At 39.1% G+C, this 12,800-nt stretch overlaps 3 protein-coding genes across 4 annotated transcripts in view; 2 read left to right on the top strand and 1 right to left on the bottom strand.

Annotated features, from left to right (window-relative positions):
• LOC119739675 (erythroid differentiation-related factor 1-like) overlaps positions 1-2,197 on the bottom strand; it is a 26,034-nt gene extending 23,837 nt beyond the window's left edge. The window contains exons 1-2 of one of the 2 annotated variants that reach the window (XM_038214688.1): positions 2,112-2,197; positions 1,721-1,892 (exon numbers count right to left, since the gene is read on the bottom strand). In XM_038214688.1, coding sequence (XP_038070616.1) covers positions 1,721-1,771 — 51 coding nt within the window. In that variant the 5' untranslated portion in view covers positions 1,772-1,892; positions 2,112-2,197. Of the gene's footprint in view, positions 1-1,720; positions 1,951-2,111 lie in introns of those variants that run through there. The other variant, XM_038214687.1, reaches the window with a different exon arrangement.
• On the top strand, positions 2,165-10,870 carry LOC119739676 (protease-associated domain-containing protein 1-like). The gene is made up of 6 exons (XM_038214689.1): positions 2,165-2,308; positions 2,864-2,964; positions 3,638-3,747; positions 5,375-5,542; positions 6,405-6,521; positions 10,762-10,870. The coding sequence occupies exons 1-6, from the start codon at positions 2,194-2,196 to the stop codon at positions 10,766-10,768; spliced, it is 618 nt and encodes a 205-aa protein (XP_038070617.1). The 5' UTR covers positions 2,165-2,193; the 3' UTR covers positions 10,769-10,870.
• Positions 10,787-11,667, top strand: LOC119740095 (transmembrane protein 230-like). Its single transcript, XM_038215297.1, has 2 exons — positions 10,787-10,870; positions 11,404-11,667. The coding sequence occupies exons 1-2, from the start codon at positions 10,787-10,789 to the stop codon at positions 11,665-11,667; spliced, it is 348 nt and encodes a 115-aa protein (XP_038071225.1).
• Positions 11,668-12,800: the final 1,133 nt, after the last annotated feature.

Raw genomic sequence — 12,800 nt, forward strand, 5'->3', positions numbered from 1 at the left:
CCACGTATTAACCCTAACCCTGCTGAATCCAACAGGATCCAACAACATGTATGTCATAGGGCATATACCCGATGGAGCCTGTTGGATTGAGCAGTAAGGCCAAAAAATAGAATAGTTCTGCTTCCGGTTACCCGACCGACCCTATTTTTAGGCTGCGACCCTAAAAATTTTATCGGCAATTCCAAAAAAAAAAAAAAAATTGAATAAATACAAATAAAATCTGTCTTTTCTGTCTTCACAAAATACCTCTCAACAACCCTTTTGCATCCAAAAATGCTTGTATTTATTTGTTTTCTTACTTACAAATTCGCTTTTTTTCAAAAGAAACCTCCGTTATTACAAATTCGCTTCGCGATATAACTACTTCACAATTCGATGTCACGCACGGTGACTATAATCACGTGGCGACGACTGGTTCCCGCCGCGCCGCGCAGGGGCCAGACATAATGAAAATGCGGTAACCAGTCCATAGCTAGCTATGTGACCGATAGCGCGCTATCAGTACAGCGCAGGCCACAGTCAACTGGTCGGATTCGACATCGTAAAAATGCCAAGAAAACACCGATGGAGAAAGAACGTTTTTGCAAGTTAATTTACAGAATTGATCTAGCTTGTCTGTATATGTATTTTCTGTGTTCAAGAGTTCATTTTGAGATCGCTCTACTCGTATTTTGAGTGATACATGCCGCGTGTTTCCCGAAATTGTTGACGGTAAAAACAGGTCTGTCGGCCCATGGTGGGCCGCTCGCCACACACGCACGCATCACACACCTCGGAGTTTTGGCCAGCTCCCCGCGTCTTGACTAGCGTTGTGCATATGGTGCGAACGGCCTGAATTTTCCATTATTTTTTGAAATTATCGAACGTAAATATATTGACAATAATTAAAGGTAGGTTTTACTCACTTTTTGTTGCCATTTCGTGTATAGCTTTCGTAGTGCAATAGAAATAGTTCAGGCTAAAACTTCGCATATAATTGAATACCCCATTCAAGCTGCATAAAAAAAATTGGCAAAAAAAAAAAATTTCCGACCGACTGACCCTATTTTGGAAAGGCATGTAATCGGAAGCAGAACTATTTTTTTTGTTGGCCTAAACCTCTTGTGTACATTCTTGATGCAAAATGTTGGATTCAGCAGGTAAATGAACCACATTATAATGCCATGTTGGACTCTGTTGGATTCAGCAGCAGCAGACAACTGAAAATAAGGCACAGTGGATTGAGCAGGAAACTCCGGTTTGACTCTGTTGGAGTGTTGGATTTAGCAGGGTAGTCCTGAGGAACTAGGGTTAAAGTGGCCCACAATGGTTTCTTAACATTTTGAGTTAATATTATCAGTCACCTGTGTCATTGGACTGGGCACAATGATGCAAGTGTAAATTATGCAATTATGCATCAACTTGTAGGCATGCATATTGACAGTTTGCAAATAAAAATTTGAATTCAAGAACTGACATGACAGAAATTATTTATTATGACAATGTCATTTGTTTTTGCTGGATCAAAATAACTTGCAAAATAAAACGTATGTACGTATCTGCCTAACCCCAAAAAACGCCTCTAAACCTGTTTTCCAGAGAGGGGGAAACCTTGTGTGGAACTGGCTTAGTCCACAGATGGTTCACATCGTGTGTGGACCTCACGTGACCTGTGTTGTTTTCAGGTCCACACAAAGTGACAAACAAGATAAAGATGGCAAGGTTGGCACAAAATACGTACCCATGTCTTGTCTCTTTCTTCCACATCAACGTTCCTTTCCGTGCCAGCCATGTTACACTGCAATTTTCAACCTATTCTCATTGGTAACAATCGATAAATTCATCGTTGCCTTTCTGTTTCATCACTTTTCCATCCCCCAAACCTGACGTTCATGAAAGTTCCAGAAATGTCACTGTCAAAAAAAGATCACAAAATCGTGCTGAAGGTTCTGGACTTGACCATTATACAACAGGTATTTTGTTTTGTTCAGTTTACGCCACTGGTAAATATTGACGCTAATTTTATTTGTTGTATGGGAGCCATTCACAAAAAAAGTATTACAACTGACTACTTTTAACGCAAGAATAATCATATTATTTCTATACATAGATTAAAATACACAGCTACTCACATCTGAGGATACTAAAAGAAAGATTGGAAAATTTCTTCCCTCCGTCTTTAATCGTACAATCCAAGGTAGAATTCATTTCAAGATGGCGGCGTCCATGGGGCTGCGAAGTGTGAGTGGGCCGGACTGGAGATTGCAGAAAACATGGCAAATCTTTCTGCTTTGCAGCCTCATTTTGGCAGCAATTCGATATGTACATGGTAATGTTGCAGGAATCCTTACTGTCAACCTGTAATGATTTTGATCGTTACACTAGAGATACGTTGTCTGATGATGGAATGATATATGTGACGCGTCGACTAATGTACAAATGTACATATATGTACACGTAGCACAGCTCTGCACTCGTTACGTACAGAGGACAACTGTATTATTCATTTGGTTCTTTATTATACAGCTCTATGATCGGAATATATGCTATTGTTTTTAAAGTAGGCTTATCATAATATAGTCAAAGAAGGTGTTACTTTTTTCTAACTGTAGCATACATGTACAGCAAAAGCAAACTTTTTTTTTGTATAAACACTGATAAAGGGCCAACTTTTTCTACTACATTTGTTTATTTTGCTGACTGCTGACTAATTTTAATTTTATTGTTCCTGGAGAGAGACAAAGGAGAATAGAATTTCTTGCTCTTTAATTAATGGATGATTTTTAAAAAAGCTTTTGTTAGTGTTAATTGATACTATCAGCTTTCATTGTTCATTATCTGCAATGCATTTCATTATATTTAATTTCTTATTTCCTATGTACAGGTCATGGTGTCCATGAAAACCTCTTCTTCAGTGTCCTTAGCCCAGAAGATCTCGCCTTTATTTATAAAATCAGACCAGCCAAAAATTTTGGAGCAGCTTTCGTAAGTCAAGCAAATAATAAGTAAACATTCATATTTACTGAAAACAATGTTGGTCACCTGCAGCTGAACACAAACACCAACTTAGACTTTAGGCTATATTATTTGTGAGGTGTTCTGGCAAAATGCGACGGAACTTATTGGGCACAGGCCGTAGTGGAGAAAATGCAAAAAGCTGAATGGGGTTGATTTTTTGTTTGATTTTCAGATTTATTGATATTTGTAGTCTTTGGTATGTTTGCTACACATCTTTTAAAGAAATAATTAAAAAAATCGTGGCATAAAAGATTTTCCAGAAAAAAAAAAAATTGCATCTTTCATTTTCATGACTATAAAAACTCACAATTTTGAAAGCCATTTTCTCAGTCTTTTACTTTTTTGACATGATGATAGATGCAAACTTTTAACAGCCACAACTTGCCAACGGAATGTCCAATTGGAGTGTAACAAACAGTATTGTAAGGATAATTTCATCTTCTATCCTAATACCTACAAACCTTCATTTTGATTTTTGCCCAGTTCAGTCTTATTTTGCGAGAACGCCTCACGTTTTCGTACTATTTAAAACTGATTCAGCGGATCTGAGATCAAATCGCACTCAAAATTTACAAACACTCATATTTTCTTGTGAAAATAATGTTATTTATTTCACTCAAGTTTTTGTGTTGTTTTGCAGGCACAACATTTCCACAGAATATGTCTTATTCCAACGGAGCCAGAAGATGCTTGTGGAGAATTGGCGAATGCACCTGTAATATCGGGGGAAGTTGCTCTTATTAAAAGAGGGTGAGCTCTCCTTTCTAGTCTTTTTGTTTTCAGTATAAATCACATGCTAAATTCTCAATGCACAAATCAACCTTATAGATTTGTTTTAGTGATTTAGCCATAACCCCCAACAGGCTTTCTTTAGGTACCCTGGCAAATGCAACAAAATACAACTTGGCTGAAATAAGAACCCTGTTAAATGCAACCAAATGCAACAGTGGATACTCCTGTATTGCCATGGCACTATGGGCAGTTACCCTGCTAAATGCAACAGAATGCAACAGAGCACAGGGATTTGAGTTGTGTGCTAAATGTAGCAGTATGCAACAACTTTTTACCTTTGTTGCTTTTTGTTGCATCTAGCAGGGTTAGGGATAAGAAGGCCTTTTTATGCTATCATCTTGACTACCAGTGTTGAAATCAACACAGGCCCACTTTGAGTGAAACCAGGTTGGATTAAAGATATACTGAATCATGTTACTGAATCATGTTTTGAATTGTTTTGAATTGCAGCTATACGCGACGTCGCGCACTGATCCGACGAATCATAGCAACCGCGCGCGCGTGTGCGTCGTGCCAATGCTTGCGCGCGCTTCGCCGAATAACAAAACGAACTACTAATTTAAATTTTCCTACGGTGTGTCTTAAGACGCACTGTTGGAAAGGCCTTCTTTCGTTGATTACTTCAAAATGACAGCTTCCCAAAAAGAATAATTTCACAGGGGGTTTAGTTCCCTTACTATCTTTCAACCAAGTTTGTTTTTCAACAATAATTATGCCAGTTACTTTTCGGATGGCTGCAAATGATGGACTACAGCTTTAAAGCACGGGTATGTAAGGCATACCGTTCACACTTACACTGGTGTGTACACGGCTCAGCTGTAGAGTTTGTATTTTTGCCCTGGTAGCGCAGCCATACATGTACCCTGGTAGCGAACTAGCGATCAGGGTTGCATTTTACCTGTGTAAAAAGCCACACCTGTTTAGGAGCTGCGTTGGATTAACTGCCAGTATGAAAGGTCTGCCTAAACTCTGGGGCCGTCCAAAAAAGTACATCTGCACGAAGGGGGTGGTTGGGGGGTGGGTGGAGGGGTGTTTTCATTGTGTACGTGTACAGCATGCGTACAGGGGGAGGGGTCCATACATACGCAGTGCGATAATTTGCTTTTAATAACTAGTCATGAAATCAATGTAATTTCTCATATTGAATACCTACCAGGACCAGCTTTTATGCATTGAAAATTGTTATAACACTGTACCCTCACCCTGACCATTTATAATTATCTTCCCAGTGCTACTGCCAGGGGTTTCTGGCAACATTTTGTCATATTTTTCAGACTTTGGATCGACCTGCGAAACTTAATTCTACAGTTCTCAGGTTAACTATGACATTCAATGATGCTAGAATATGATAATCTGAAAAGTCTAAAAGAAATATGGAATGCGTATGTGTAGGGGGGGGGGGGGGGAGGTTGGTTGGTTGGTTGGTTGGTTGGAACCACTGCATATGCCTTGTGTACAGGGGGGGGGGGGGGAGGGGTCTAAAAAGTTTGGCATACGGTCCCATATGGAGATTTTGTATAATGAGGCTCATCTCTGAAATCTTCCTCTTAATGTGAGTTTCAACTTTTTTATTTCATAATCATAGTGGTTGCTCCTTCATGTCCAAAGCCATCACAGCAGAGAGGGCAGGAGCGGCCGCCGTCATTATTTACGACAACAATGACAGGAATTTTGACAGCATTATTGACATGATTGATGACAACACGGACAGAAGTACCTCCATTCCAGTCGCATTCCTCCTTGGACGGGACGGGTAAGTTATGATCTACGACAAATGTGACTGTCAGAAATTTCACTTTTTAAGGTCATCGCAAAAAAAGACAGCTTTATAAACCCATTAGTCTCTGTACCGACCCAAAATGGCCTGACTGTTACTCCCTGTACTGACCCCAAACCGCCCTGCCTGTTACTCCCTGTGCCAACCCAAACCGCCCTGCCTGTTACTCCCTGTGCCACCCCAAACTGCTCTGTCTTCTCCCTGTGCCGACCCAAACCACCCTGCCTGTTACTCCCTGTACTGACCCAAACCGCCCTGCCTGTTACTCCCTGTACCGACCCAAACCGCCCTGCCTGTTACTCCCTGTACTGACCCAAACCACCCTGCCTGTTACTCCCTGTACTGACCCAAAACGCCCTGCCTGTTACTCCCTATGCCGACCCAAAGCCCCCTGCCTGTTACTCCCTGCCATGCCTGAGCACTTCATCAGGTTGCAGAGTCATCGGATAATAAACACAGTGTAATAAAATGTTCATGTAGTACAGTTGCTTATGGGTTAATATGATGCCAAACTCTATGCAAATTATTTTTTATCAAGGTCAATTCTTAACTTCCTCTTATAAATGGGATTTTAAAGTTGACGTGAAATTCACTATTTTTGAAATTAAATTGTCACTCAGTCCTTCAGTGGTATATATATGTGTCTGTCCAGTAGAAGTCATGTTAAATTGTGAAAAGTTAAGTTCACTTAATTTTTGGAATTTAGCAAAAATATGTGCCAAGTTACAAATTATATGACATGTGTTCCCAAAACAGCTAAAAATAACTTTTAAAAGAAATCCAAGATCTTTTCACTTTAAAAAATTACATAATCTTTTGTGTTTTCATCTTTTTACAGTTACATGATCAAGAACTCGCTTCACCAACAGGGCCTGCCGTCTGCTGTCATTTCGATTCCAGTCAACATTACCGGCGTCTCACTAGGCCATGTCAGGCGATCTCCTTGGTCCCTATGGTAGGCGGAGCTCTACATGAAATGAAACCTTTAGCCTTTTTCTAACAGCTGCCCGAAAGCTTTTTTTTTGCGTATCTTGACAATCTTTCTTGCAAAATTTGTTGTCCCAGTACTAATGCACATCTTAACCAGTTTGCGCTGGAGGCCGTGTATACACACAAAAGTTTTGCGGTCTTCAGAACGGATGACAGATTAACACGCAGGGAGCTAGGCCGGAAATATCTGTCAGCGACACGCTCGCAGCGAGCGAGGCCGGAAATATGCGTGTGCTGCCCGAGGGTGATGGCTTGAGGTCGAGTGAAAAAAAATCCCGCGCCTCGTTCAGTTCTTGTCAAAATAATCCTGGCGTGAACTGGTTAAATCAAAATAAAATCAGGGATTTCCTTGCCGTAAATCCGACAAAATCCAACAAACCTTGGTAGGTTTACCAACCGTGACCTTACGCATAAAGTTGATTTTAAAATACGACCTACATTGTACATGATGTAACTGACTAGTTTCAACATTTTCATTGGAGTTTTCTACTCTTTCAAATAAATACGTACTCTTCTCAGTCTTCTGGTATAGTTTCTTTTCCAAAGGTTTGGAATCATAGTAATATTTTCAAAATAGAATGGGTGAAAGCCTTTAAAATCTCAGGAAGTGAAAAAAATGAGAATTATAGAAACAATATATGCTAAACTGTTTCACCGATATACACTTGTGTATTTCAGTAACCAGTGTAGCCTTCCAAGCCTGATGTTGTAAGCATTTATCTTTTAAAATTTGTTGTTGATGTGTTTTGCATTTCATAGAAAAAAATCTTTTATTTTATTTTTGGGGTGTCATGTTGGATACTTAGTGGTTAAATTTTTTTTTAAATGTGTCTTTCAAAATGTTTTTAACATAAACAATTATTGTCCAATGCGAGAATGTACTTAAATTCCTGCAGTTAAAAGCCAGCACTCTGAACTTCTCAGTTTCAAGGTATTTCTGTGCATTCCAGTGCCTTGAAGTGATCTCTTCCATATTTTTGCGAGGTTTTAATACTTTGAAATAACTAATAACATTTGAAATATTTTGAGTTAGAGACACTTTTACAGGATATCTCAAACTTGAAGTTGCTCTATCCATGCACTTCAAGGCATACAATTTTTTTTTCTTGTCATGAATTTTCATCTTGTATATGTCATATTTATATTTGTTTCAAGTACTTTGGAAGAAGCTACTTTATTTTAATTTGAAAGTTTTCAACCCTCTAAAAAGATGCTTTTAGTTTGGGTTGCTGTTGCAACCGCGATGTACAAAGAATACACTTTCATTATATGGAGGGCAGAAAATTAAGTCAAAATTTGCAAAGTAAACATTCCATGACTAAACTTGGACGGATTGTATTGTTCAGTGTCTCATGCAAACTTTTGTATTGCTAGAAAATTAGCAACTTATAAACAATTTTTTTTTCTTGCTGGGGGGGGGGGGGGGGTTAGGCTCACTTCTACTTTTACAGGAAATTATACTGTCCTGAAGTAGTTCATACTCAAATATACTGAAGAAAGTGAAACATGACATTGTAAATATTACTTTGAATTGAAAACAAGGTTTTTGAAATTGTTTTTTTCACCAACTATGCTGATTACGTGATGTGTGCCTATGAAATGGAAAGCTTCGTATTTTTTTGCTTACATTTTAATTTCATTTGTTAAGACGTGTTTCATTCAAAATATATTTGTTAGAACTTATATTGTGGATTTACGTATTATGCAATTAGCATATCTGTAATACATTCCTGATTTTACAATTTATATTTGGTATAAACTTCAAGTTCTTTGTGCAACAGTTTTAATTTTTTTAAAATTATTTCCTTATAAAGACAAGATAAGTTTGCGGTAGCACAATGTGAAAAGAACCGGAGGGACTCAATTATATTTCGAACAGTATGCTCTGCCCGTCGTCAGGAGAATCGAGATTATAAATATTAGTTTGAATTGAAAAAAAAGTTTTTGTAATTGTTTTCACCAACTATCATTCTCCTGACGACGGGCAGAGCATATTGTTTAAAACATAATTGAGTCCCTCCGGTTCTTTTCAGAACCACACATACTCACAAAAGAGATTTATTCACATGGTGCTACCGCAAACTTATCTTGTCTTAGTATCTTTCCACCATGCAAACCTTCAAATCTCATCCTATTTCCTTATTATTTTTTACGTACTTTTCTCTTCCATTTTCTTCAAGCATTTATTTGCCTTTGTTTCTGAGAGTAATTCTCCATATTACTCCATGTATTTGTCCATAAACTTCTGGTTATCATACAGTCTGCATTTGATGCTATGTTTAGATAGTTTTGGTGTTTTTTTTTTCTGGTTTCCATGATATCAAATTCCAATTATACAAAGTATTATATTATAAACCTCTAGTTTTAAAACAATATTCCAAAGGATGTAAACAAAATTCAAATTGGTTGTTGTGACTTTATCAATTATCAACAGCCTTGTGATGATATCGAAACTTCTTTCCAGCAAATTTAGCATTATTCATCATTTTCACTTCTTTGTTTATACAATGTATATACCACTTTTCTGTTGAAGTTGATTTTCTTTGGGGTTTTGGTGTTATGGTTTTATATTTCTTCTTTTGCTTGATAATAATATGAACAACTCAACTGATAGCGAGCGTTGTCAACCTGAAAAAGCAATAATAAGAATGAAAAATAAAATTGTATTTTTGATGGTAACTTTTGAATTTGCTTCTGTGTAAAACTACTTTTTAAATGTGTTGGAACTCGGTGACTTTTGTTAAAATTACCAAATTTTGCTTTAAAAATTAGGTCGCTTGAGGGCGCACTCACCATTTTACGTGCCGTATTATTCCAGCTAGCTTCAGCGCAGGTTCGGATGCCGAAATTCCGGAAAGTTTTTCGTACATTTTTATTACTCTGTTTACCCTGTGAAATTGTTCAGTCATGTCAGTGACTATTTATATATTTAGTAGTTCTTAAACCCGTGGAAGATCGACTACGTGGAGTAGAATAACCGGTAAATACCAATACCTGCATGCAGGGTTGTGTTGTTTTTATTCACTATTTTACACGTAGGCCTACACGGCAGTGGCTAAATTGTAGTTCTTTCCTACGCTACGGTTTCCTTTCCTATCTCCGGGGTTGCCAGAATTAGAAAGCAACCCGTGTGTTTTTTAGTTCTAGCGCTATCATTTCTTGGGTCTTCTTAAAGCAATGGGATTTGGCATGTTTGGATGGGCCCCGTGATAAGCCTTATCGCAAATAGCAAAATACACTGCTGGGCAAAGCAGAATAATTAACATGGGGGACGAGCAGCCTTCTGATTTCAGAAGCAGGGGAAAAGAACCACACATGAACACCGAGTTCGAACGCGCATGCCATGGCCTCCGTGTTATTTGTTAACCCATGCGGCGTACGCATCAACAGCGTACGTACGCGGTCAATGTCCCTGTCTTCCTGGTCGTGATGCTCTCGGATTTTGCTAATTGAGATAAGGATTTATAAACTTTTCGATATTCGCAATGCATCTTGGGATTGAATGAAAAACAAACCAGGCAATTTGTGCACAAACCTATGAGGCAAGTACCAGTTACAACTTTCATTTGTTGATTCCTCCTCATTTTATATCAAGAATTTAATGATTATTTTTTCACACATTTTTGCACTGGTAATTTGACATATTATCGTTAAAAATATCATTTTTAAAGCCTATTAATAGAATGCAGAACATTTTTGGAATTCCCTTTTTTTTCGTATTAGAGACCAGTTTCATTACTTCTGAATGAGCCTTCTCATACATGTCATAATGACCAATCAGAATCAAGATGTCAGGCTCACACCCCTTACACTGACCAATCACAAAGGGCCTGCTAGGCGAGGTGGAAGGCGAGGAAAGAACCGCTGCACCAACCTGACTCCCTGAATATTACAGAAACCAAAATCGTGCTAGCTAGCAAGAAGGGACACTCGGGAAGAAGGTGCGCTGTTTGACAAAATAATGCTCCGGTAATATTAAGAAGAATGCAACTGAGTGTGAAGTCCATGAGCCATTTTAATACACAGCATGCGCGGCAACCACACATGGCAGTCATGGTTTCTTTGCCAAAGACATCAATCACTTGCCAAATTTCTCTATAAATGTATGGTTAGTCCCAAAGCTCTAAACTTTTCAAACTGTGACGATTGCTTGTATGGGGTTCACACCAAACACTGTACCCTTCATTTGTCATTATATTCTCCAGGATTTGATGTTTGACACACTGTACCATGGCTAGAAGAATGAATACCGACAAAAGCAGTGTGAAGTACACGCGCATGACTGACACAGGAGATGGCTACATAGACTTACAGGTAAAAATCAAACCCTCAAAAATTAATTTCTCTCAATTCCTCCATCAGGGTCAGTACCACATGCCAACTAGCACATAAGCAACCCTAATCCCCTAGGCCCTTTTTGTCAGGAACCATCTTTAATCCTCCAAACTCCTCCAAAATTTGCACTTATGCTCACATGAAGGATACCCAGCACCTCAATCCCTCGAAATAATCAGACAGTCCTGCCTCTCAAAATGCATTCATCCGAAATCCTCCAAAATCCTCCTCTTCTTCAAACACCATTCATTCTCAATCCTCCAAAATCCTCATGTGCTTCAACACCATTCAGTCTCAATCTTCCACAATCCTCCAAAACTGCACGAGGATTTTGGAAGATTGAGGAGAGTTAAGGTTGGCGTTTTTTACTTGGTTCAGAGTGCAAATAGCTGGTGAGTTGAAGCATCTTGGAACTATGCGCATGTCCAGCATTCTGTAAAAGAGAAAGGATTTACTGGTACATGCAAGTCAAATCACTTTTTTTTCTTTGTTTAATTCCAAAATTGGACTAGTTCGCAAGAAGACCCACCAAAGTTCCCTGGAAGTCCATCGGAGTGGCCTGCCTCCTCATGGCCATGGGCACCACCCTACTGACCATCGGTGCCCTGCTGGTGACGGGACACATTGACACTAAGTACCAGGACAGGATGTGGCCGATACTGGTACTCGGCACGCTGCTGTTCATTCCGGGGTTCTACCACGTCAGGCTGGCAGTGTACGCCTACAGGGGTTACCAGGGATATTCGTTTGACGACATCCCAGACTACGATGACTGAGTTTGGACGAAGCGAGTGGTCAGGCTTCGCCAGCAGTACTTAATGGGCCGATGCCAAAACAACTTTGAAATCAGCTATCGAATAATGATTTCTGAGCTGCATTTAAATTGAAGAAAATATTATTTTATCTTATTTTTTAACTTGTTTAAAACTCTTTCTGGTAAAAATGGAAGGACAACCCCACAAGTCATTGAGTAGTCGAGTACTCGTGAGTAGTTAACCGAATTCCCATAAAAGCAGAAAAATTACAAAAGTGATGTGAAGTAACTTACAAGCAAATAGCGTGCAAGTCGCACCACATTCTTCAGCACTGAGATTTCCTTACTGTGCAATGCTTTGGGTCATTTACTTGAATTTTTTGTTTTTGGAAGAATGGAATCCTAGGGGGAGAGAGGTGGAGGGAGTGATTCCCTGTTTGCAGGGGACGTACCAGTATTAAGCCGTGAACCCGCAACCCTAGATTGCTACTCGCGAGTACCTGCTTCTATTAGGGCCAGGACGACTACTCAAGTAGATGAAAGACCAGAAATAGAACAAGTAGCATAAACTACTCGCGGGTAATGAAGTTACTCGTCCAGCAGTAGTCAACTTACCATGTATCAATACAGATGGACCCAGCATACCAGACATCAAAAGGATAGCTGATCAGCCTTGTTGATATGAAGCAGTTTCCGATATCTGTTGAAGAAGATTGCCACAACACAGAAAACGAGACTTATCCACTCTATGGAATAGAAATGTGGAGTGTGAAAAAGGGTGTAGAACTCAAGAGTAGATTGAGGATTGAGGCCAGACCTTGTGTTGTTTATGCTCAGCCGTGCATAAAGTTAGGCCTAGATTATTTTACATGGGAAAAATGCAAAATTGCCTAGGGAGTTACATGTACTGGAATTGTAGGGTTAATCGTTCTCAACTCCTGCTATATGAAAGGTTGTACTTGTTTTTTTCACAAACAGGATTTTTTCATATGTGATGCGATCAAGCTACACGAGTCATTTGTCGACCTTGGTCAAATTTTTTTTTTTTCAGATTTGAAAAGAGCACAAACTCAGCATTACTGCTGCGAAAACCGCATGTTGATCTCATCTTTAGTTACAAAATTATGGAAGTCGGAATACCAAGAGATGTGATGA

The sequence above is a fragment of the Patiria miniata genome, unplaced genomic scaffold (genome assembly GCF_015706575.1).
Source record: "Patiria miniata isolate m_02_andy unplaced genomic scaffold, ASM1570657v1 HiC_scaffold_4, whole genome shotgun sequence".
NCBI classification, from domain to species: Eukaryota; Metazoa; Echinodermata; class Asteroidea; order Valvatida; family Asterinidae; genus Patiria; species Patiria miniata.

Coding starts and splice junctions, on each gene's coding strand:
- LOC119740095 (XM_038215297.1), top strand. CDS start 10,787: ATGGCTAGAAGAATGAATACCGACAAAAGCAGTGTGAAGTACACGCGC. Junction 10,871..11,403: donor ATGGCTACATAGACTTACAG/GTAAAAATCAAA, acceptor AAATTGGACTAG/TTCGCAAGAAGACCCACCAA.
- LOC119739676 (XM_038214689.1), top strand. CDS start 2,194: ATGGCGGCGTCCATGGGGCTGCGAAGTGTGAGTGGGCCGGACTGGAGA. Junction 3,748..5,374: donor GTTGCTCTTATTAAAAGAGG/GTGAGCTCTCCT, acceptor TCATAATCATAG/TGGTTGCTCCTTCATGTCCA. Junction 5,543..6,404: donor TTCCTCCTTGGACGGGACGG/GTAAGTTATGAT, acceptor ATCTTTTTACAG/TTACATGATCAAGAACTCGC.